At 45.2% G+C, this 22,500-nt stretch overlaps 1 protein-coding gene across 1 annotated transcript; it reads right to left on the bottom strand.

Moving 5' to 3' along the window:
- Positions 1-1,726: 1,726 nt before the first annotated feature.
- Positions 1,727-18,395, bottom strand: cry2 (cryptochrome circadian regulator 2). The gene is given in 14 exon segments (XM_069139977.1): positions 1,727-3,838; positions 3,985-4,191; positions 4,193-4,365; positions 4,963-5,043; positions 5,144-5,346; positions 5,457-5,608; positions 5,696-5,881; positions 5,979-6,104; positions 6,424-6,564; positions 7,114-7,202; positions 7,570-7,754; positions 11,346-11,488; positions 13,297-13,405; positions 18,148-18,395. Coding segments are annotated over 13 exon segments (1,947 nt in total). The 5' UTR covers positions 18,306-18,395; the 3' UTR covers positions 1,727-3,838; positions 3,985-3,990.
- Positions 18,396-22,500: the final 4,105 nt, after the last annotated feature.

Raw genomic sequence — 22,500 nt, 5'->3', positions numbered from 1 at the left:
TATCTTTTACTTCCACTGTTTATCATTACCACCCCGTTTCTAAAAACGATGGGACGTTGTGTAAAATGTGAATAAAAACAGAATGCAATGATTTGTAAATCACATAAACCCATAATTCATTGAAAATAGACATTTAAAATGTTGAAACTGATCAATTGTATTGTTTTATTTAAATTATCTGCTCATTTTGATGTCAGCAGCACGTCTCTATAAAGTTGTTCCAGGATCATGTTCACCACTGAGCTGCATCAACTCTTCTTTTAACAACACTCTGGAAGCGTTGGGGAACTGAGGAGACCAGTTTCTGGAGTTTTGAAAGTGGAATATATATCATTCAGCATTAATGCTTCCTTCCAGATGTTCAAGCTACCCATGCCATGTGCACTAATGCATCCTGTACCATCACAGATGCTGGCTTTAGAACTGAGCTGATAACAAGCTGGATGGTCCCTCTCCTCTTTAACCTGGAGGATGCAGCGTCCATGATTTCCAAACAGAATCTCAGATTGTGATCCATCAGACCTCAGGACAGTTGTCCACTTCACCTCAGTCCATCTTCAATGATCTCGGTCCAGAGAAGGTGGCGGTGTTTATGGATCATGTTTCGATCTGGTTTCTTCTTTGGAGAGTTTTAACATCATTTGTGGACGCAGCGATGAACTGTGTTCACAGACGATGGTTTTCACAAGTGTTCCTGAGCCCATGCAGTGATTTCCACTCCAGAATAGTGTGTTTTTAATGCAGTGCTGCCTGAGGGCCCGAAGATCACCACCATCCAATATTGGTTTCCAGCCTTGTCCCTTGTGTTCAGAGATTTCTCCAGATTCTCTGAATCTTTTAATGATATTATGAACCGTAGACGATGAAATCCACTAATTCTTTGTAGTTTTACGTTGAGGAACATTATTCTTAGATTGTTGAACTATTTTCCAACACAGTCTTTCAGAGTGGTGAACCTCTCCCCATCTTCACTGCTGAGAGACTCTGCCTCTCTGAAATCATCTTTTTATACCCAATCATGTTACTGATCTGTTGCCATGGTAACCTGGTTAGTTGTCAAATGTTTGACCGGGATTTTTTTTTTTTAAGCATCACACAATTTTTTCAGTTTTTTGTTGATCCTGTCCCAACTTTTTAGAGATGTGTTGCTGCCATCAAATTCAAAATGAGCAGATATTTTTCATAAAACAAAAATATATCTTTTAAAATTTTTACAATTTTACACAGCGTCCCAACTTTATTGTAAATGTAATTGTAATTTTAACAGTTAATTTTTTCTAAATGTTCTTGTGTCAGCGAGCTGCTTCATCTCAAGGTCTAAAATCAGTGATGTAGAAATCATTATTTCAGTAACTATTATATTATTATCTGCCTGTTTCCACCATTTCTTCAATATATCAAACTGTTGAGACTTTTTAGTCAAACTCTTTATGCACTCTCAATTTTCATGTCTCAATTCAGACTTTTCTGTGTTAATAAAGTCGATTGTTAAGATTGTTTTGTGTCTTTAAGGTTGTTTTACAGTCGCTTCTCAATAGTCATTTAACTTCATAAAAAAAAATCTCAAAAGTCATTTCAAACCTAGGCTCTGGCCGGGGCCCCTTCGGGCCCCTTCGGGCCCCTTCGGGCCCCTGGTCCTGTGCCCGACTGGCCCTCAGTGACCCCTCCAGGCACCAGGTGGAGTCACCGTGTCATCGTCTCAAAATGAAACACCAGAAACTCTCAGTTGAATCACAAGTCCTTCAGCAGTTTTAATGAAAATAAACTCTTTTTGTACAATACAAAACAAATAAATATCCCGGTAGCGTTCGCTGCCAGCCGGCGGAGCGCCGCGCTGTCGGCAGGTCGGATGTACACAAACACCAGCTCGTGTTGTGTTCAGGCTCGGTGGGAACTGTGAGTTTCTCCGGTCCACAATTTGAACTGTGGTTCCACCGACTCGTTCGTTCCCACTCGACTCGAACTCCTACAGCGCGACTCCTCCGGGGGCCCGAGGCTCCGCCCACACAGCTCAGGACCCCGCTGGCGACACCGGGAGAGTTTCAAAGTGTGGCTGCTACGACGGCTTTCTTATTCTGCAACGACGGTTTACGGTTTAAAAACACTTCTCTCGTTTCTTGGCATCGAGTTTTGGTTTGAAGTTAAAACAAAGAGAAGGATGATTAAAAAACGTCTTCCTGCAGAGACGACCTGCCTGCACGTACGCCGCCTCAAAGTTTGAAACTATTTATTAGTGTGTGTAAAAAAAATAAAAATAAAATAATATTCCAAAACATTGTTTTATATATTTACAAAATATAAACTAATGTTACCAGAGAAAACTCTGCTGATAGTAATAATCGTTTTATTTTTTTAGGAGCAAAAATAACTTCCATTTCCAGCTTCTCAAATATGAAGATTTGATGCTTTTATTTTGTTAAGTCAGAAAATGAATATCTAATGATTTATTTTAGACAAAACCAGATGTTTGTAGATGTCGCTTTATTTTGTCAATTTATCGACGGAAAAATGGTGAGCAGATAAATGGATAATGAAAATAATAATTGTGTCGAGAGAATCTGTGGAGCTTTCGACCTGATTTTAAGAAATTAAATGTCCCTGCTGAAATAATAAATGCATTGAAATAACAGATTTAACGAGCCTGTGTTGGTTTATCTGACGGTGAACTGATGTGCACATTTCACTGATTTAATACTCTAATAATTCACCTGCAGCTTCAGAGATGACCAGAATCTCTGCAGCTGACCGACCTGGTGCACAATGTGCTGCCCCCCGGTGGTCGCGCTCGGTAAGGAGTCTTTGTGACCCCTCACTCACTCAGACCTCTACAGAAACAGACAGGTTACACTTTTACATATTTTATATACAAACTCTGATAAATATGTCGGGAGAACAACACAGCGGCTCTTTTTTTCCCTCTCTACATTCAAATCACACAAGCAGCATTTTCAGTCGCCATAAAAAAACAACATGGCTCACCTTCATTACCCATCATCCCTTGCGCCACACCTACAGGCTTTACGCGTAATCATTCAAACCGTCTCCGTTTTTCCGTTGGCAGTCTGTGCAAACAGACGGGGAACTCGTGGACTAAAAAAAACCCCGTTATGTTCCCTAATTAACGTTGCTGCTAGCAAAAATATCGGCCATCTTGAAAACATTCATGTTGTTACATACGAACACGCCGTAGTGTTTAACGTGAGGAGCCGAGCCGACAGGTGACGACGACGACGTCCACCTGAAGCTCAGCAGGTTGCACTCCAGCCAATCAGAGTCAGAAACACTCCTGACCAATCAGAACTCGTCGTCTTATAAGACCTGAGTGATGTCATCAGGAAGGAGGAGCTTACTCCAACAGATAAACAACCTGCAACTATTTTTAAATTTTCAAGCAAAAATATATATAAAAAAAATTATATTTATTTTTGCATTTGAGTTTAAAAATAAAAGATGTTCTGGTTTTCTGTCAAACATGGTTGTAAACAGAATATTTTGTTGTTTTTTAAACATTTGGTCAAACAAATCAATAAATTTAAAGACTTCATCAGATCAGAAAAGTTTCTTTAAAACATTTTTTTTTTTTTTTAAGTTTTTTGCAGGTTCCAGCTTCTTAGACGTGTTTTGGTTTTCTGAGTGCACGTCACATCGTGTGGCGTCTCCGGGACGACGAGCAGACGATCACCTCAACACTTCAGACTTTTACTGTCGTGGATCCGGTTTGAAAGCTCGTCTGTGTTCCAGTATTTTCTGGTTCTGTTGTTAGCATGCTTCGATACGTGTTCATGTCCTCGGCTCTGTCCCCCGTGTGTCGTTGGCTGTCCGGGTGTCCAGACTCCACCTGAAGACAGAGCAGGAGACACGGTGAGGTGACGGTGCAGAGACATGCTGCAGCGCTGCTCCACCTGCATCAGAGCGCCCTCTGCTGGATTCACATTGAACAGCAGCAATTCAAACATCCACGGTACGTTTCTTTACCAACTTCACCTCGTCTCACTGTTGCTGTCCCGCTGTCGCTGCACACGTCTCCTCCTCCATCCTCTCCTCCTGCTCCTGCTCCACGTCGTCCTCCTCCATCCTCTCCTCCCCCCCCGCCCCCTCAGCACAGGTCTGCCACCCTCGCTGCCTCTGGCTGCGGCGCACCTTGCGGGTAAGACTCTTCCTAGTCGGCCCCAGAGAGGAGGTGTGAGGGGGGGGCGGCGGAGGGGCTGGGGGCCGGGGACGAGGTGAAGCAGGAGGAAGAGGAGGGGGAGGAGGGTTTGGACCTGCACAGGGGGCTATGGGTGGGGTCTGGCTGAGGGGTGGAGGAGTCAGGAGCTGTGGAGCAGCCGGCTGCTTCGTCATCAGCAGGATCTCTGGGAGGAGAGTCTGGAAAACAGCAGGAGGTCATCAGAGCTGCACACAGAGGGGAGGAATCTAGTGTCTGGGAGGGGGGGTAATGTTCCTTCATAACAAGATGAAAGCAGAAGGTTTGAGACATTATTACTATGATGTGATTTTCTGGGGGGCTTCAGCTCTTTAGGATTTCTAGGTTGCTCACATTAGCATCCCAACAACACCGAGATAACTGATGGACACATTTTATTCACTTTGGATTTGATGAGAGAAGTTGAATGGGAGTCTATGGAGCAGGAGGCTTTTTGGAGCCGACCTCTAGTGGCACTCGCTGGTATTGCAGCTGAAGACACTTCTGGATCAGAACCATTTTACAGACCTGAAGCTACGAACTCTTTTAGAAACAGTCTGTGGTTGTAATAGTTTCAGTCCTCTGAGCTGCTGAAGGCTGCTGGTTGATTGGCTGTTACTGGCAAGGTGTTAACCAATCAGATAAAGCTGTGGGCGGGACATTGCTCAGTGACTGCAGACAGAGATGCTGCATCAGAGCAAAAAAGCAGTGAATTTTTTAATAGTTTATCATAAAGATGCTCCAATCATCGGTAGACCCCCCAGACTGTTCATTCGTACCGGGACCGCTGCTGGTCTGAGACTCGTCTGTCATCGGTGGCTCCGCCTCCTCCTGGATGGTCGGTACTGACGCAAGCAGACCTGACGCACAGACAGACAGACAGACAGTGTGTAAGCTCACGGTGATGTAAAGACGAGGACCAGAAAACTGAAGATGATGCTGGTTGCCGTGGTGACTCACTCAGTCCTCTGTAATGGGACAGCTGCTGGTAGACCTGCTTCATCCTCTCGATGTTCAGCCGGCTGCCCTCGGCATGGTTGATCATGGGTTTGGGGTAGTCCACGCCCACCACGCAGCCGGCCGCCTTCTGGACCGACTCGGGGGCGTTCCAGGGCTCGTAGATGTACCGGTTGGGGTAGTCCTTCAGGATGGGGATGTAGCGCCTGCAGGGGGTCCAGAGGAAGGTCTCAGCATTATTCAGGCCACATTACAGCCAGGATGATTCTACGACCCAGGATGCACGCCGGCGGAAAGTGTGGACCGGCTGAGGTACCTGATGTAGTCTCCCGACGGGTCGGTCCTCCTCCCGAAGCCCACCGGACAGTAGCAGTGGAAGAACTGCTGGAAGAAGGCGCTGCAGGACAACCACATCCAGCTGCCGGCGTTCACGCTCCAGTCGGCGTCCAGCAGCAGCTCCTCGAACACCTGCAGGAGACACAGAACCTCGGTCAGCCCGTCCACTTCGCTTCACCCGGGAGAGACACGGGGTCCGACCCGACCCGACCGGCCCACCTTCATGCCGCTCTCCCAGCTGATCCACAGGTCGCCCCTGGTGAGGAAGCAGGCCACGGCGTGCCGGGCCAGGTGGTGGATCCAGCCCTCCTGCCGCAGCTGCGTCATGATGGCGTCGATCCAGGGGAAACCGGTCCGGCCCTCGGCCCACTTGGCCAGAGCCTCGGGGTTCTGGTCCCATGGGATCTGGAGACAAACAGCGTGTCCATGTAACTAGGATTCCTGGTTACAGGACAGACGAATGACGCAGACGTCTCGCCGCCACCTGGAGGTTCGGACTCACCTGGACGCAGATGGGGTTTCCATCCATGCGGTCGAAGTTTGGGTTGTTGGTGGCGGCGGTGTAGAAGAACTCCCTCCATAAGAGCTGGCCGAACAGGGACAGAGGAGGACTGCAGCGCTTACGGAGCTGCCGGAGGGAAACCAGAGGAGGGAAATCTTTTGAGACTCAACTTTTAGAAGAAGCGAACTCTGTTGGTTAAAACGTCGTCAACATAAACCTTGAATGAAAGGAAACTCACCGGAGCTGATGTTAAACACTAATAGTCCACATTTTACCTCCAGTAGCTCAACTTATTTTCTCGTTTTTATGCTGGTTTGGAGTCATTTTAGATATTTAGTGTTTGAAATGTCCCTCGTTTCTTGACCAGAACATATTCTGCTGCATGTGTCGGGGAGGTTCTGCAGAGATCAGCAGTGTGTTTGTAGTTTAAAGGTGTCCGGCGTACCTTCATGTAGAGCTCTCGGAGGTTGTAGTACCAAACCCGACAGGACAGGCAGCCGAAGCGCAGGTAGGGGCTGAGGCCCGTCGGACTGGCGTACAGCGAGCAGGTGTTGACCCGAGGGTGCTCCAGGTTGGCCACCCACACCTGCAGAGAGCACATCGAGCGTTACTCAGTCTGCAGCACGTCAAGAAATGTAGTCGGAAAATACGAGCGAAAAGGATCATTTGAAGCCAGAATGATTGATGCCGATCGTCTACATTCACCGAGTACTCCGACTTCACGGTAAATCTCTCAACACTTTCGTTTTGCAGAACTTTCAAAAACACGTTTTAACTTTGTTGTTACGGGTTTTTAAGTGCAGATCGATGAGAAAAAAATGTATTTGATCATTAACAATGCAAAATAAAGAGTCTTGAATTTATAAGGTTATTAAATATGAACTGGAAAACAGTGAATAAAATGATGTTTGTTCAGGCGTGTTTTTTTTAAACATCGTGATTACTTTACATATCTTCATCATTCTGGTTCTGGTTTTCCAAAAATAATATTTCCATGAAGCCGTTAATGCTCCTAACGTTATGTAACAAGGATAACATGAATGAGACGTTCACTGCAGTAATCAGGGACATCAGGGTGATGGGCTGCCGTTATAAACTTCACAGTAAAGAACTGAAACGCCAGTTTGTGGTTTACCTTTTTGTCCAGATGTTGGTTGAGTCTTTTCAAGGCCTCTGACTCGCCCCCCCGCCACACAGCTGTAGGTAAGCCTTGCGTCCTGAAACCTAAAACACACGTTTACATGGAAATGAGCTCAAAATCAAGGCAGATGTTTCCTTAAACACACTGGATGGAGGAAATACGAAGCCAAAGTCCATTTAAAAATGTGCTGTATTTACTGTAACTCTGACAATTAGGTTTTAGCAGTTCTGTTCTTATTTACAGATAAATAAGGTACTTTTAAATGAAATCTAGCTTGAAGTTATCAACATACAGAAGAGAAAACTTGATACAGAGGCTCACATTGTGTTGCATTCACACCCACTTATAAAATAGAGATCACATTGTTGAAGTTAGAAATAACTAAAGCGTTCCACAGGCTTCAACTTTAGGCCCCCTTTCTTTTTATTACAATTCAGAACAGTAACACACCGAGTTCTTCCAGTGAAGGTATACTGTACAGCTGATCGTGGTTGTCGGATATCTTAGTGTGACATTTGTCCATCTGTTGCTGGGTGATGGGAGGCAGAGGTCGCCGTGGCAACTCCAGCCGGCTCACAATGGTCTGAAAGCGCTTAAAGGTCAGAGGAGGACTGTTGTTGTTCATCTCGATGATCCTACGACAGAAGAGTTGAGCAACGGACAGAAGAAAGAAATCAGTAACAGCTCGTCAGCTGACTTCACCTTCGATGTGATGCTTCCACTTCCACACTATTAAACACAAGAAGACCTTTAGCCAACCAGATTAAGATGAAATGGGAACTTGAAACCAATATTTTTTCACATGCTTTCATGGTTCCCAAAGGTTCAGAAATTTCAATTTCAGGGAGTCTTTAGTTAAAATATTTACATCTAAAATATTAACATTTAATCTAAAGTAAACAAATAACATACCATATGCACATATGTAATATAATACTTGTAAAAGAAATGCATTAATATCATTGTAAATTTGTTATAACAGTTTGCATGAGGTCCTGCATTTGGAGAACATAATTTTATATGAAGCTTCAGTGATTAATCAATTAACAGATCATAGCAACAAAAAAAAACCTTCAGATTTTCAAAGCAAAAATTGTGGAAAATTACATTTTTGTCAGATTTGAGCATTTCAAAAACATGCACCTCAGGACTGTGCTGACAGGTCATCATTGTAAATGAGAATTGGTTCTCAATTGATATTACCTGGTTAAATAAAGGTCAAATAAATGAGAATCTGGAAAATGCCTGAAATTATTATTAAATTATCAAAATAGTTGCTAATTAATTTCCTGTTGGACGACTTAACTGATCAACTAACTGTTGCAACTGCAATCCTATTTTTATTCCACAACAAGTCAATAATATAGAATCAGTCTGTAAACAGCCGACGGTGTTGGTGAAAGCTTCATATGAACACACTGACGTTCAGGTGCTCATGAACCTTCAGATGGATCTGATGGAAATGTTCAGGTACGTTTGTTTGTTTGTGAACTTGAGCAGCTGCTTTCAGGTTGTTTATTCGATGCAGCTGTATTTATAGTTTCTTATACAACCCGTCTATATCGGAGACGCTGGTTGGCTGATTTGCAGCAGGGACGGCTTCTGATTGGCCGAGTCGCCGTGACCACTATGAAGGAGCGCACTAAGCCGCGCACATGTCCACAGCGAGCAGTTTAAAGCCTGCAGCTGAGCGCGCTCACACAAAGCTAAGCCGCTGCTGCCTCGTCTGCCTCGTCTGCTCACACAGCCGCTGATATTCCATCATTATGTAAGGCAGCGCTGGACTGAACGCTCTCTGTGGAGAGAGGAAGACACAGAGAGGCCAGGATGTGGAGAAAGCCCAGCTCTCACTCATTAAAGCAGCACATGGGCAGGGGTGTGACCTGCAGTGACAGGGGGAGGCCACCGGGGGGCTCCGCTGCACATCACGCTGTAGGAGGGGTTTTCCTGGACACTGTTCAGTGCTGGTCATTTTTAAAATGAGCTGACTATTTCCACTGAATTTACAGGAAACATGACACCCGTCCTCCTCATGCAGGATCTCTATTCAGGTTCACTGAATTCAACCTTCCATCTGTTTCATACAACGCAGAGTGCAGTTTAATACAATCAAAGAACATGAAAACACAGAAAAGATCCACAATGATCTACTGATGACACCTTCAGGGTACAGGCCGAGGGGCCGAGGGGCCCCTGAACCGTGTGACTGTTTCATTTCAGTTTAGACTACAAACAAAACCAACAGAGAAAAACAACCACAAAAGAACGCACAGCCACACAAGACGGCCACAAAGGGACAAAAGGAAATCTGAAACAGACTCAACTGATGCAATACAATCAGGAAAACCTCAAAGACCACAAAAACAAGCCAAAATAACCACTAAAGGCATAAAGTGAAGTCAAACCGGCACAAAACAACCACAAAAAGGACGGAAGACGACTACAAAAAGACCCAGAAAACAACCACAAAGCAACACGAGACAATCCCAGAGACTCAACCAATGGAAAACAACCACAAGACAACCACCAGGACAACACCAAGACAACCACCAGGACAACACCAAGACAACCACCAGGACAACACCAAGACAACCACAAGACAACACCAAGATAACCACAGGACAACACCAAGACAACCACAGGACAACACCAAGACAACCACAGGACAACACCAAGACAACCACAGGACAACACCAAGACAACACCAAGACAACCACAAGACAACAGCAAGACAACCACAGGACAACAGCAAGACAACACCAAGACAACCACAGGACAACCACAAGACAACCACAAGACAACACCAAGACAACCACAGCACAACCACAAGACAACCACAAGACAACAGCAAGACAACCACAGGACAACACCAAGACAACAGCAAGACAACACCAAGACAACCACAGGACAACAGCAAGACAACACCAAGACAACCACAGGACAACACCAAGACAACCACAGCACAACCACAAGACAACCACAAGACAACAGCAAGACAACCACAGGACAACAGCAAGACTACCACAGGACAACACCAAGACAACCAGAGGACAACCACAAGACAACCACAAGACAACAGCAAGACAACACCAAGACAACCACAGGACAACACCAAGACAACCACAAGACAACAGCAAGACAACACCAAGACAACCACAGGACAACACCAAGATAACCACAGGACAACACCAAGACAACATCAAGACAACCACAGGACAACACCAAGAGAGCCAAAGTGAAGTCAAACTGACAGAAAAAGGACGGTCAGGGGACATTGTGTTAATCTGTCCATCCTGAATGGCAGATAATTGATGATTTAACTGATTTAAAAATGAGTTGGTTTAAGATTTTGGTAAAATCAACTCCTGTTCATTATCAGTCAGCGAATCCACGATCCCCTAATGTTACTGTCTACTGCAGACAGCAGAAAATATTCCAGATATATAACGTAAATTCATGACTCTTCAGGAGCTGCAGATCATCTGAACCAGATGGTGGGAAGGATTTCTGCACGAGAATAACTAATAAATGGATCAAAAGAAATATAATGAATGGACGGGAAACAATTACATCAACAGTTCTTCGTCTTAAAAATCATCTCCAAACTTTTGACGATATTTGCAATTATTCTTCTTTGAACCGTAATTAAAAATGTTCTATTGTCTCGTTAAAAATCGCTAAATTAACATCTACGTCTCCTTCTGCACTGAAAAACCGATTCTATGACCCATGACCTACGTCCTATGTTCTGTTTAACCCTCTGAACCCAACAGCCTGTCAGAGGGGTTGAAAATTACACCATTTATCAGAGGCAGAAACTGTGAAAATAGATATTATCATCAGGTTTTTTCCGACGGCCCTTGAACTAATCACGTGCACCGAATGCTTCTGTCAGGAAAAAAGTCATGAAATCTGATCTTAAAATCGTGATATTTGATGGTAAGAGAGGTTTTTAGAGGTGGGAAACATGGAAATACTTCCATATGGACTGCAGCAGGAGCCCCGCCCACTTTTATTTTTCAATACTGGCAACACTTCGAAAAATTTTGTATGTACAGATTCCATCTTTTTTTTTCTTTCCGTAAAATAAATGATCAAAGAAATTCAACCCAGTGAACAAAGACGATCAGAAACCGCTCAGAGTTCGGAGAGTTAGCGACTGATGAGGTCATGATGAGGTCATGATGAGGTCATGATGAGGTCATGATGAGTGAGGTAGCGCTCACCTGTCCAGGTTGTAGAGGGTGTGCGAGTTTCTGACGACGGTCTCCACTCCGAACTCTTGGGCCATCTTGATGATGGCGCCGTCCCGCTCCTTCCCGTACGGCTCCGAGTCGAACTCGAACGTCAGCCGGGTCACGTTCCACTCCTGCAGCGAGGCCCGACAGAAACAGGAAGTGAACAACAAGAACATCTCATCTCGGTACGGTTCAGGTGTTTGGACTCTGTCTCTGTTCACACCGATGTTGATAAACCGTGAACAGAGAACATGAAGTCAGATTATTCCAGAATATCTTCAATGATTCTCTGTTTCCAAAGATTACTGCAACTAATTCCAAAAAACAGAACTTATGATTGAATCCAAAAAAAAAGAGCTGAGTCAGCTGTAAGTTTGGAGAGTCAGAGTACATCAGCAACTACAGAGGAGAAATGGTTCAAACAAATACAAAATAATAATAAATGGTAAAGTTCATGAAATGGTTAAAGTTAGCTGAGGGTAATAAATGAATGAGTCAAATAGTAAGATCAAGTAAAAGATAAACCACAATAAACAGCACTGACGTACAAAAGAAATCTGATCAGTCATTCAAATAAAAATATCCGTGATAAGCAACTATCGTTTTTCCTCATTTCCCGTCTTTACTTTCAACTGGTTGTAATGTGTTACTCTCGTCAGAAGGTGGCGGTAATGAACCTGAAAGCTGTCTGCCAGCTAACATTAAACAACATCGAGAAGAAGCCTTTTCATCAAACAGTTGCAGCTAATCTCGAACGGTAGTTTTGCTTAAAACGTTCATCCCTGTTGGAAATACTCCAGATGAAAGGAAATCTGTTCATGTTTTCATCAAACTAATGTTTGTGTTTGCAGATCTAAAGAAGCGAGCAGATCGTATATCATCTTTATGTGTAACAGAGGATCCGTTTTGTTGATCATTTGGATTTATATGCTTGAATTTGCGTGTTTAGGTTTGATGTAATTATTTCTCCATGTTAGTATTTGTTTTCATGCGTTTGTCTTTATTTGAGCAGTAGAGGTGGAGAGTTGCTTTTGGATGGTGAACCATGTTTTCCATCTGTGTGATGTGAAGATGATCTACTGGAAATAAACTTATTTTTTTTAATGAAAAAACCCATTAACATGGCAGATGTGTTTCAATCCACAGTGATGTGGTCGTTGGACAGCTGTCTGAGTGTTCACCTCCTTTAGGACTTCAATAGAACCCACATGTTGGTCTCAAATCTATAAAACCCTGTTGGGCCGTGTTTTTCTGTCGGCAGCGAAGGCAGCGCAGACTGGACAACAACACCGAGTAGAAAACTAGAATTAGCACCTCGTGGTTGTTAGAGATATATAAATAAAACTGATCCGTCTTGTTCTGCAAGGCCAATACAGCCGATTCTGATGGAACACAGGGTCGTTGCCATGACAACAGATGATGCTTCAAATCTGGATGTTGCTACAGAGAAGCTCCAGATTATAAAAGATGCTTCACACACAGAAGATCTTGACGATCAGCAGAGTTTAGATTTGGATCAGAATTTCTCCCTCAGTGACGGAGCTGAATGATGCAACTGAAACATGATGATGTCACAGTGACGTGGACCTGAAGTTCACCTGAATTAGGCCATATTTAAACCATTTGTGTTGCACCTTCTACATCTCAAATCCATAAATATCCAGAAATGTCTCCTGTGAGTCTGTTGGACTGAAATAAATATTTACAACCAGGTGATGAACGCTGCAGAACCTGAACTATCCGCCATCTTGCTTATTTCTTCCCTGAAAAACTGTTAAACTTAAATCTGTTTTATGGTGAAGCAACGGTTCCACTAAAAAAGTTTAATTGGTGGAGATGTGTCTGGTTCTATCAGCTCCAGAACTGGATCTGGAACCAGAACGTTCCCGGTGGAACCGCAGTAACAGAGGACAGGGGACACTCATGCAGGAGGACAGACCTTAAACAGCCGGGGGAGGACGTCGGTGGGCTGCCCTCGCACCACGAACACCCGGGAGTTGAGCTTCTTCAGGCTGCTGTCCAGGTCCTCCAGAGCCTCCAGCAGAAACCTGCAGAGACACGAGGTCAGTCAGAAAACGTCAGTCAGAAAACGTCAGTCAGAAAACATCAGTCAGAAAACATCAGTCAGAAAACGTCAGTCAGAAAACATCAGTCAGAAAACATCAGTCAGAAAACGTCAGTCAGAAAACGTCAGTCAGAAAACATCAGTCAGAAAACATCAGTCAGAAAACATCAGTCAGAAAACATCAGTCAGAAAACAAGGTGTGAAGGGAGCTGTACCTGCAGCCGTCGTTACTTCCCCGCCCTGCCATTTTAAAACTGAGCAGCTGGACTACAAATCATCCAAACAGTGTCTTCAAGACTGTTTTTAAAGCCCAGAAGATTCAGAAATTGAGACGAACATCTCGAGTTTTAGTTCCTGATTCGTTTTCTGCTGGTTCTGAGCTACATTGTTGTAAATGGAGTGTTTTGCGTTGTTAGTTTGACATGAACAGTCTGCAGGTGGTTGATTTAAAATCCTCTGTGACACTTTTCTCTGAAGAAAGAGCTGCATCACGACTTCCTGTAGATTCTGTGAGGTCCAAACACACGGGAGCTTAATTTCATGTAAACCTGGAAATAATCTGAGATGTTTCTAAGATTCTGACAGAAAACCTATTTCAGGTTCTGTGTCCATCATCAATCAAACTGCAGCAGATCAGCTGCATTGATCCCGTTAGCAGCTCTGCGATGGTGTCAGATTGTTTCTCAGCATCACATCGAGGACTGCAGGTTTCTGAAGGGGGCGGAGCCTGGAGCTCTAAAATCAGACTGCCAGGAGATCAATACAACAAAGCTTTGATCGCTGAGACCCTCAGAGACCCGCTCCGTCCTCCAGAGACCCTCAGAGACCCGCTCCGTCCTCCAGAGACCCTCAGAGACCCGCTCCGTCCTCCAGAGACCCGCTCTGTCCTCCAGAGACCCGCTCCGTCCTCCAGAGACCCTCAGAGACCCGCTCCGTCCTCCAGAAACCCTCAGAGACCCGCTCCGTCCTCCAGAGACCCGCTCTGTCCTCCAGAGACCCGCTCCGTCCTCCAGAGACCTTCAGAGAACCGCTCTGTCCTCCAGAAACCCTCAGAGACCCGCTCCGTCCTCCAGAGACCCTCAGAGTTGTTCTGTCCCTTTTGAACGTCTCCCACCTCATCGCTTCATTGCCGTTGACTTTTTGAAGCATCTCAACGGTCTCTGTTGACCAGTTACAGAGTTTGACCCAAAACCTGCTGTTTCTCTGCTCCTGTTTCAGGTCCGCGGTGACATCACAGATGTCCACGTACCAGTGATCACATCACCAACCAAACAACAGTCAAAGACCTTAAATATATCACCAATAAATTTAAAATATTTATGCATTTAAAAAGGAAAAGCTGGAATATCCTTAAATTTGGGACATTTTTGCTTAAAAAATGACAATTTCCAATCATTGATATGTTCATCAATTAACTGCTGCATTGACTATTGCGATTTTTCAGCTATCTTTGTATCTGCTGTTGAGTATTTTGATTAAAATCTCTTTATATTAATGTGCAAAAGAAAAATCTAAATTTTGTAAAAAGTAGTAAAATATTTTCTGCTGTTTAGTTGAATGAAAATAAAATAATGTAGTAAAGTACAAGTACCTTGTTTGTATTGAACTACTTGTTGTTATTCCGTGTTGACATAAGTGAGCTTTCACCAAACCGGAAACAGCCTCATCACAATTATTATGCAGGAACCAGCAATAAGAACTTGTGAATAAAATGAAAAGCTCTGATTTCAGTGTTTCTCTCTGTCTTCTCACTGTCTTCTCTCTGTCTTCTCACTGTCTTCTCACTGTCTTCTCACTTCTCACTGTCTTCTCTCTGTCTTCTCTCTGTCTTCTCACTGTCTTCTCACTGTCTTCTCACTGTCTTCTCTCTGTCTTCTCACTGTCTTCTCTCTGTCTTCTCTCTGTCTTCTCTCTGTCTTCTCACTGTCTTCTCACTGTCTTCTCTCTGTCTTCTCACTGTCTTCTCTCTGTCTTCTCACTGTCTTCTCTCTGTCTTCTCACTGTCTTCTCTCTGTCTTCTCTCTGTCTTCTCACTGTCTTCTCTCTGTCTTCTCACTGTCTTCTCTCTGTCTTCTCACTGTCTTCTCACTGTCTTCTCACTTCTCACTGTCTTCTCACTTCTCACTGTCTTCTCACTTCTCACTGTCTTCTCTCTGTCTTCTCACTTCTCACTGTCTTCTCACTGTCTTCTCTCTGTCTTCTCACTGTCTTCTCTCTGTCTTCTCACTGTCTTCTCTCTGTCTTCTCTCTGTCTTCTCACTGTCTTCTCTCTGTCTTCTCACTGTCTTCTCTCTGTCTTCTCACTGTCTTCTCACTGTCTTCTCACTTCTCACTGTCTTCTCACTTCTCACTGTCTTCTCTCTGTCTTCTCACTGTCTTCTCTCTGTCTTCTCACTTCTCACTGTCTTCTCTCTGTCTTCTCACTGTCTTCTCTCTGTCTTCTCACTTCTCACTGTCTTCTCACTGTCTTCTCTCTGTCTTCTCACTGTCTTCTCACTGTCTTCTCACTTCTCACTGTCTTCTCACTTCTCTCTGTCTTCTCACTGTCTTCTCTCTGTCTTCTCACTGTCTTCTCACTGTCTTCTCTCTGTCTTCTCTCTGTCTTCTCACTGTCTTCTCTCTGTCTTCTCACTGTCTTCTCACTGTCTTCTCACTGTCTTCTCACTGTCTTCTCTCTGTCTTCTCTCTGTCTTCTCACTGTCTTCTCACTGTCTTCTCTCTGTCTTCTCACTGTCTTCTCTCTGTCTTCTCACTGTCTTCTCTCTGTCTTCTCACTGTCTTCTCTCTGTCTTCTCTCTGTCTTCTCACTTCTCACTGTCTTCTCTCTGTCTTCTCTCTGTCTTCTCACTGTCTTCTCACTGTCTTCTCACTGTCTTCTCTCTGTCTTCTCTCTGTCTTCTCTCTGTCTTCTCACTGTCTTCTCACTGTCTTCTCACTGTCTTCTCACTGTCTTCTCACTGTCTTCTCTCTGTCTTCTCACTGTCTTCTCTCTGTCTTCTCACTGTCTTCTCTCTGTCTTCTCTCTGTCTTCTCACTGTCTTCTCTCTGTCTTCTCACTGTCTTCTCTCTGTCTTCTCACTGTCTTCTCACTGTCTTCTCACTTCTCACTGTCTTCTCACTTCTCACTGTCTTCTCACTTCTCACTGTCTTCTCTCTGTCTTCTCACTTCTCACTGTCTTCTCTCTGTCTTCTCACTGTCTTCTCTCTGTCTTCTCACTGTCTTCTCTCTGTCTTCTCTCTGTCTTCTCTCTGTCTTCTCACTGTCTTCTCTCTGTCTTCTCACTGTCTTCTCTCTGTCTTCTCACTGTCTTCTCACTGTCTTCTCACTTCTCACTGTCTTCTCACTTCTCACTGTCTTCTCTCTGTCTTCTCACTGTCTTCTCTCTGTCTTCTCACTTCTCACTGTCTTCTCTCTGTCTTCTCACTGTCTTCTCTCTGTCTTCTCACTTCTCACTGTCTTCTCACTGTCTTCTCTCTGTCTTCTCACTGTCTTCTCACTGTCTTCTCACTTCTCACTGTCTTCTCACTTCTCTCTGTCTTCTCACTGTCTTCTCTCTGTCTTCTCTCTGTCTTCTCACTGTCTTCTCTCTGTCTTCTCACTGTCTTCTCACTGTCTTCTCTCTGTCTTCTCTCTGTCTTCTCTCTGTCTTCTCACTGTCTTCTCACTGTCTTCTCACTGTCTTCTCTCTGTCTTCTCACTGTCTTCTCTCTGTCTTCTCACTGTCTTCTCTCTGTCTTCTCTCTGTCTTCTCACTGTCTTCTCTCTGTCTTCTCACTGTCTTCTCTCTGTCTTCTCACTGTCTTCTCACTGTCTTCTCACTTCTCACTGTCTTCTCACTTCTCACTGTCTTCTCTCTGTCTTCTCACTGTCTTCTCTCTGTCTTCTCACTGTCTTCTCTCTGTCTTCTCACTGTCTTCTCACTGTCTTCTCACTTCTCACTGTCTTCTCTCTGTCTTCTCACTTCTCTCTGTCTTCTCTCTGTCTTCTCACTGTCTTCTCACTGTCTTCTCACTTCTCACTGTCTTCTCTCTGTCTTCTCACTTCTCACTGTCTTCTCTCTGTCTTCTCACTGTCTTCTCACTTCTCTCTGTCTTCTCACTGTCTTCTCTCTGTCTTCTCACTGTCTTCTCACTGTCTTCTCACTTCTCACTGTCTTCTCTCTGTCTTCTCTCTGTCTTCTCTCTGTCTTCTCACTGTCTTCTCTCTGTCTTCTCACTGTCTTCTCTCTGTCTTCTCACTGTCTTCTCTCTGTCTTCTCACTGTCTTCTCTCTGTCTTCTCTCTGTCTTCTCACTGTCTTCTCTCTGTCTTCTCTCTGTCTTCTCTCTGTCTTCCACCAAACACTGAACAAGGAAAGCTGCTATGCTAACTCAAATGTGAGCTAAATGTATTTTAACTCCGTTGAACAGCTGCTGAACAGTTTACACGTATGCCGAATAATCTAGTGGACAGTACAGACTCCGACATGACGGCTGTCTTTTTCTCGGTGGGATTTTTTCGCTGATCCATAAAGAGAAGATCAATTTGCGGGTTTCGCCGACGGTCTTCGGCATGCAGCGCTCCATTTTGAGCTAGCGTTAGCTGACCTGCCGCGGAGGCCGCAGCCTGAACGGTTCGTGACAACCTGTCCATCAAACGGTGACAACCTGTCCATCAAACGGACACCTGAACGTGTTCTTCGCATCATGTGACGTCTAAAGGATCAAAAAGCGTGACGTCACAAACCTCCATCGGTTGATCCCGACGTTAGCGGCGCCGGCAAACCAGGGGTCGAGGATGTAGACGCAGCGCAGCGTGTCGGCTCCGTCCGCGGCCTCCTGCAGCGCCGCGTTGTCGTGGAGCCGCAGACCTTTGCGGAACCAGTGCACTGAATTCACCACCATGATGGTTCTTGTTCCATCAGAGAGCGAAGAACCGACCGGAGGGACGAAGCGCAGCTGGTTCTGAGAACCGGTCCGACTTCAGTCGGGGGGCGTGGCCGAGTGCACGTGGTCGCGGCTAAACGTTAGGATAGCGGCATCTGTTTGCTGATTGGTCAGAAGGGGAGCACGTCAACGTGAATTACAAAACAGGAGAGCTGTGATTGGTTGATTTGGTGAACGGCAGGGAGCAGTGGTGGAGAGCCTGTCACGTTTCTGAGGTCACTCCGCACCTGATGCAGATAGAGTCTTTGGTTTATGATGACGAAGACTGACGTCCTGTAAAAACAAGCTGCAAAATAAAGACCAAGAAAAAAAAAACTTTACCATTGACTATTGATGGAAGAACAATGTTGATCCTCCAGACAGATATAGTCAACATACTTTTGACCATTTTATGATAAAAAAAAAAAAGTTGTTACGAGATATCTCAGCACATTGAACCAGACGGTAAAAGCCTTTCTGAAGGTCAGTGATAAATTCAGGTCAACCCAGGAGCAGCTTTTAGCCTCAGATCAAACAGTTTGCATTTCCCAGCAAATGTTCCTCAAGTTGAATTTTAGCTTCAGTACTCACAAATCGAGGGTCGAGACCACATCTCAGCAGGATCCTGGTCTTCAGGCCAACTGGAGTCTAATACCAAGATGGACCGGGCTCAACCGAGGTTGGAAATGCAGACGGTGTTTGAGCGGGAAAATTCTATGCTTCCGCTTTGTGCTAAAGTATTGACCAAGTAACTGTCCAGAGGTTGAAGTGGATTCAGCATGAACTACGAAAAACCTCAGGGTACCAGAACCAAACGGGAAAACAGAGATTATGGGTTTCTTTTGAACAGTCAGTCAAGATTGTCTAATGAGTCAATTTGTGCAAAGAGCTCAAAAGCTATTTCAATACTGAAGATATTTATTTGGTAAAAGCAATCGAGAATTAAACAAAAGTTTGTCATGAAGGTTGTTTATTGATTCACAGACAGATAAAAGCAGCAGTGAAACCTCTGGATCAGGACCTTCAGGACCTTCAGGACCTTCGCATGGCGGTCTTGCTGGTGTGCTGGAACACTGGCACCGGTTGGAACAGAACCTCAGTTGGGGTGTAGCGGGTTTGGTAAAACCTGGTATTTCCCCACTGGTAGCGAGAACGAGAGCCGAAGGAGTAGACCGGGTCCAGATCGGACACGTCGCTGAAGACCGGCTCGTTGTCGACCACAACCCCGTCCGAGCTGCTTCCTTGAACCGCATACTGACCGGTCCCCTGATTGGAAACCTGACGATACTACGTCCCGCCCACCGATAGCTGTAACCTGACTGCACCACAGGCCTGTCAATCAAACAGACACGCCCCCAAAAACAGGTCTTCTTGAATCTTCTTTTCTAATGAATGAGGGATTATTTTCAGATGGACCTCCAGAAAACTAATAAGAAGGAGTGACTTTAGCTAACAACACCGAGATAACTGATGGACACATTTTATTCACTTTGGATTTGATGAGAGAAGTTGAATGGGAGTCTATGGAGCCGGAGGCTTTTTGGAGCCGACCTCTAGTGGCACTCGCTGGTATTGCAGCTGAAGACACTTCTGGATCAGAACCATTTTACAGAGCTGAAGCTACGAACTCTTTTATAAATAGTCTGAGGTCGTAATACTTTCAACAGAGCTTCTGTTCATGATTGCTTTTCCAGAAAAATCTGAATTAGGAATTATGCAAAACATCAGACGACCTCTGAGTGTCGGTACCGTGTCCCACACAAACGTCCTCATTGGGATCACCTCTGCAGGACGTCCTGGTTCCAGAGTGAAGCCACTCGTTTGATCACCAACTCTGAAGGCCTGTTTTTGTTGCTTTGAATCTGAAGTGTAAATTGAGGTCAGCTGAGTGGACCACACAGCAGGTCAGGACACAACGCAGCCGGGTCATGGGAAGAACCGGGCGGACCTCGTGTCGTGTCGTGTCGTGTCGTGTCGTGTCGTGTCGTGTCGTGTCGTGTCGTGTCGTGTCGTGTCGTGTCGTGTCGTCGCCCTGCAGCTCCGTGTTCCTTTCAGGTGATGTAATGCAGATTCACACCTCAAAGCAGGTTCGTCTGCAGCTCCATAGAAAAGCTTCGAGTGGAGGCAGCAGATCAGAGCTGCGATCCGCCCAACATGCGAGTGCGTTTGTGAAGTAGCACTTGAAGACCTCGACCACACACCCTGCCCTCTAAACACCCCGCAAAGCCGCTTTTCTAATTTCTGTTCCACCACTTTTCAGTTTTTTCTAATCTCCTAATCAAATGGACCTCGAACGGCCGAGACGCCGAAGAAAGGAGTCATTAAGAGGCTTTGATTGTTGGAGGAGCCGCAGTCTTCAACGGCTTCTCGGAGCGTTTGAAAAGACAAACACAATCCCAGCGAGCGTCGATGAGCCGGAGAGCTCCAGTGTTTTTACAAAAGATTAATGCAAGTGCTTGGAAATAGAGCAAATGGAGCAAATGGAGGCCAACACAGGGGTGGAGCTGAGGGTGGGGAGGGGGGGCCAGAGGTGAACTTGTGGGGGTTGCCTGCTATTTTCTTCATCAAAGTTTTCATCATCAGACTCCTCCCCCTGGAAACACGACCGGACCGAACGCGGAACATAATGAGAAAAAAGAGTCATCAACTCACTTCCTGTCAGCGTTTCCCTGACGACAACAAGAGCCCCGCCTCTCCTGAAACAAAATATTGTATTTACTGATTCCTTCTTGTTGCCCAGAGTGACAGCGAGGACACTATGCCCCGCCCACCTCTACCGGACCCCTGACTTCTTCCTTTGCCAGCCCCTAGTGGTTCTCAGTGGTTTTACACTCCTGAAATTTTGTTATATTCACTCTGTGATCTGCACAGACGTGTGTATATATATGTTCATGTGTATATGTGTCTGTGTCTGTGTGTGTGTGAGCGTGTGTGTGTGTGTGTGTGTGTGCATGTGTGTGTGTGAGTGTGTGTGTCTGTGTGTGAGTGTGTGTGTCTGTGTCTGTGTGTGTGTGAGTGTGTGAGTGTGTGTGTCTGTGTGTGAGTGTGTGTGTGTGTGTGTGTGTGTGTGTGTGTGTGTGTGTGTGTGTGTGTGTGTGTGTGTGTGTGTGAGTGTGTGTGTCTGTGTGTGAGTGTGTGTGTCTGTGTCTGTGTGTGTGTCTGTGTGTGAGTGTGTGTGTCTGTGTCTGTGTGTGTGTGAGTGTGTGAGTGTGTGTGTCTGTGTGTGAGTGTGTGTGTGTGTGTGTGTGTGTGTGTGTGTGTGTGTGTGTGTGTGTGTGTGTGTGCATGTGTGTGTGTGAGTGTGTGTGTCTGTGTGTGAGTGTGTGTGTCTGTGTCTGTGTGTGTGTCTGTGTGTGAGTGTGTGTGTCTGTGTCTGTGTGTGTGTGAGTGTGTGAGTGTGTGTGTCTGTGTGTGAGTGTGTGTGTGTGTGTGTGTGTGTGTGTGTGTGTGTGTGTGTGTGTGTGTGTGTGTGTGTGGGCAGGCTGAGGCCGCCTCCTCACTATTGTTGCGGGCTCTGTGTTTGATTGGCAGGAGGTCGGCCCTCCTCCACAGGAGCTGTTGCCGACTGACCAGTACCATATGGAGGCCTTTATCTCTGCACGCTGACCAGGACGCCATCTTTAACCCGTTCAACACACTCCAACAAAGGCAGCGGACCCCCATGTACACATGCACCACGGAGCAGAGGGCTTCAACCAGGTCCTGGGGTCCGGAGTCAGAGCCGCCCGCCTCCCTGCAAACTCATTGCTCCTTTTTAAAGAGACAGATATGGGATTTAATTCATGTTGTCCACTGAAATAACCGATATTTACCTCCTCATACTGAAACATCACATAGTTTACATCTGTTTAACCTTCACAACTCCGCCAGTAAAAAATGAAACCATTCAATTAACAACTAGCAAAGATGGTGACGGACAGAATCTGAACTGGAGGCTTCATAACGTTCACAAACCAACGATGACATCACTGATGGATGATGACATCACTGATGGGTAATGACATCACTGATGGTTGATGACATCACTGATGGTTGATGGTCCCTAAGAACCTGAAGACACTGTGAAGTTGATGCTTTTTGAATGGGAGTTTTTTTTGAGTCGACCTCTAGTGGCCTTCGGTGGTTTTACACTTCAGCACTTCTGTTTTGGCTTCACTTCTCAGACACAGAAACT

This window comes from Embiotoca jacksoni, unplaced genomic scaffold (assembly GCF_022577435.1).
Source record: "Embiotoca jacksoni isolate LCO1_2020_lvr unplaced genomic scaffold, fEmbJac1.0.p SCAF_89, whole genome shotgun sequence".
Lineage (NCBI taxonomy): Eukaryota > Metazoa > Chordata > Actinopteri > Embiotocidae > Embiotoca > Embiotoca jacksoni.
Note: the sequence above shows the minus strand (reverse complement) of the source record. Positions and strands in the feature narration are given on the sequence as shown.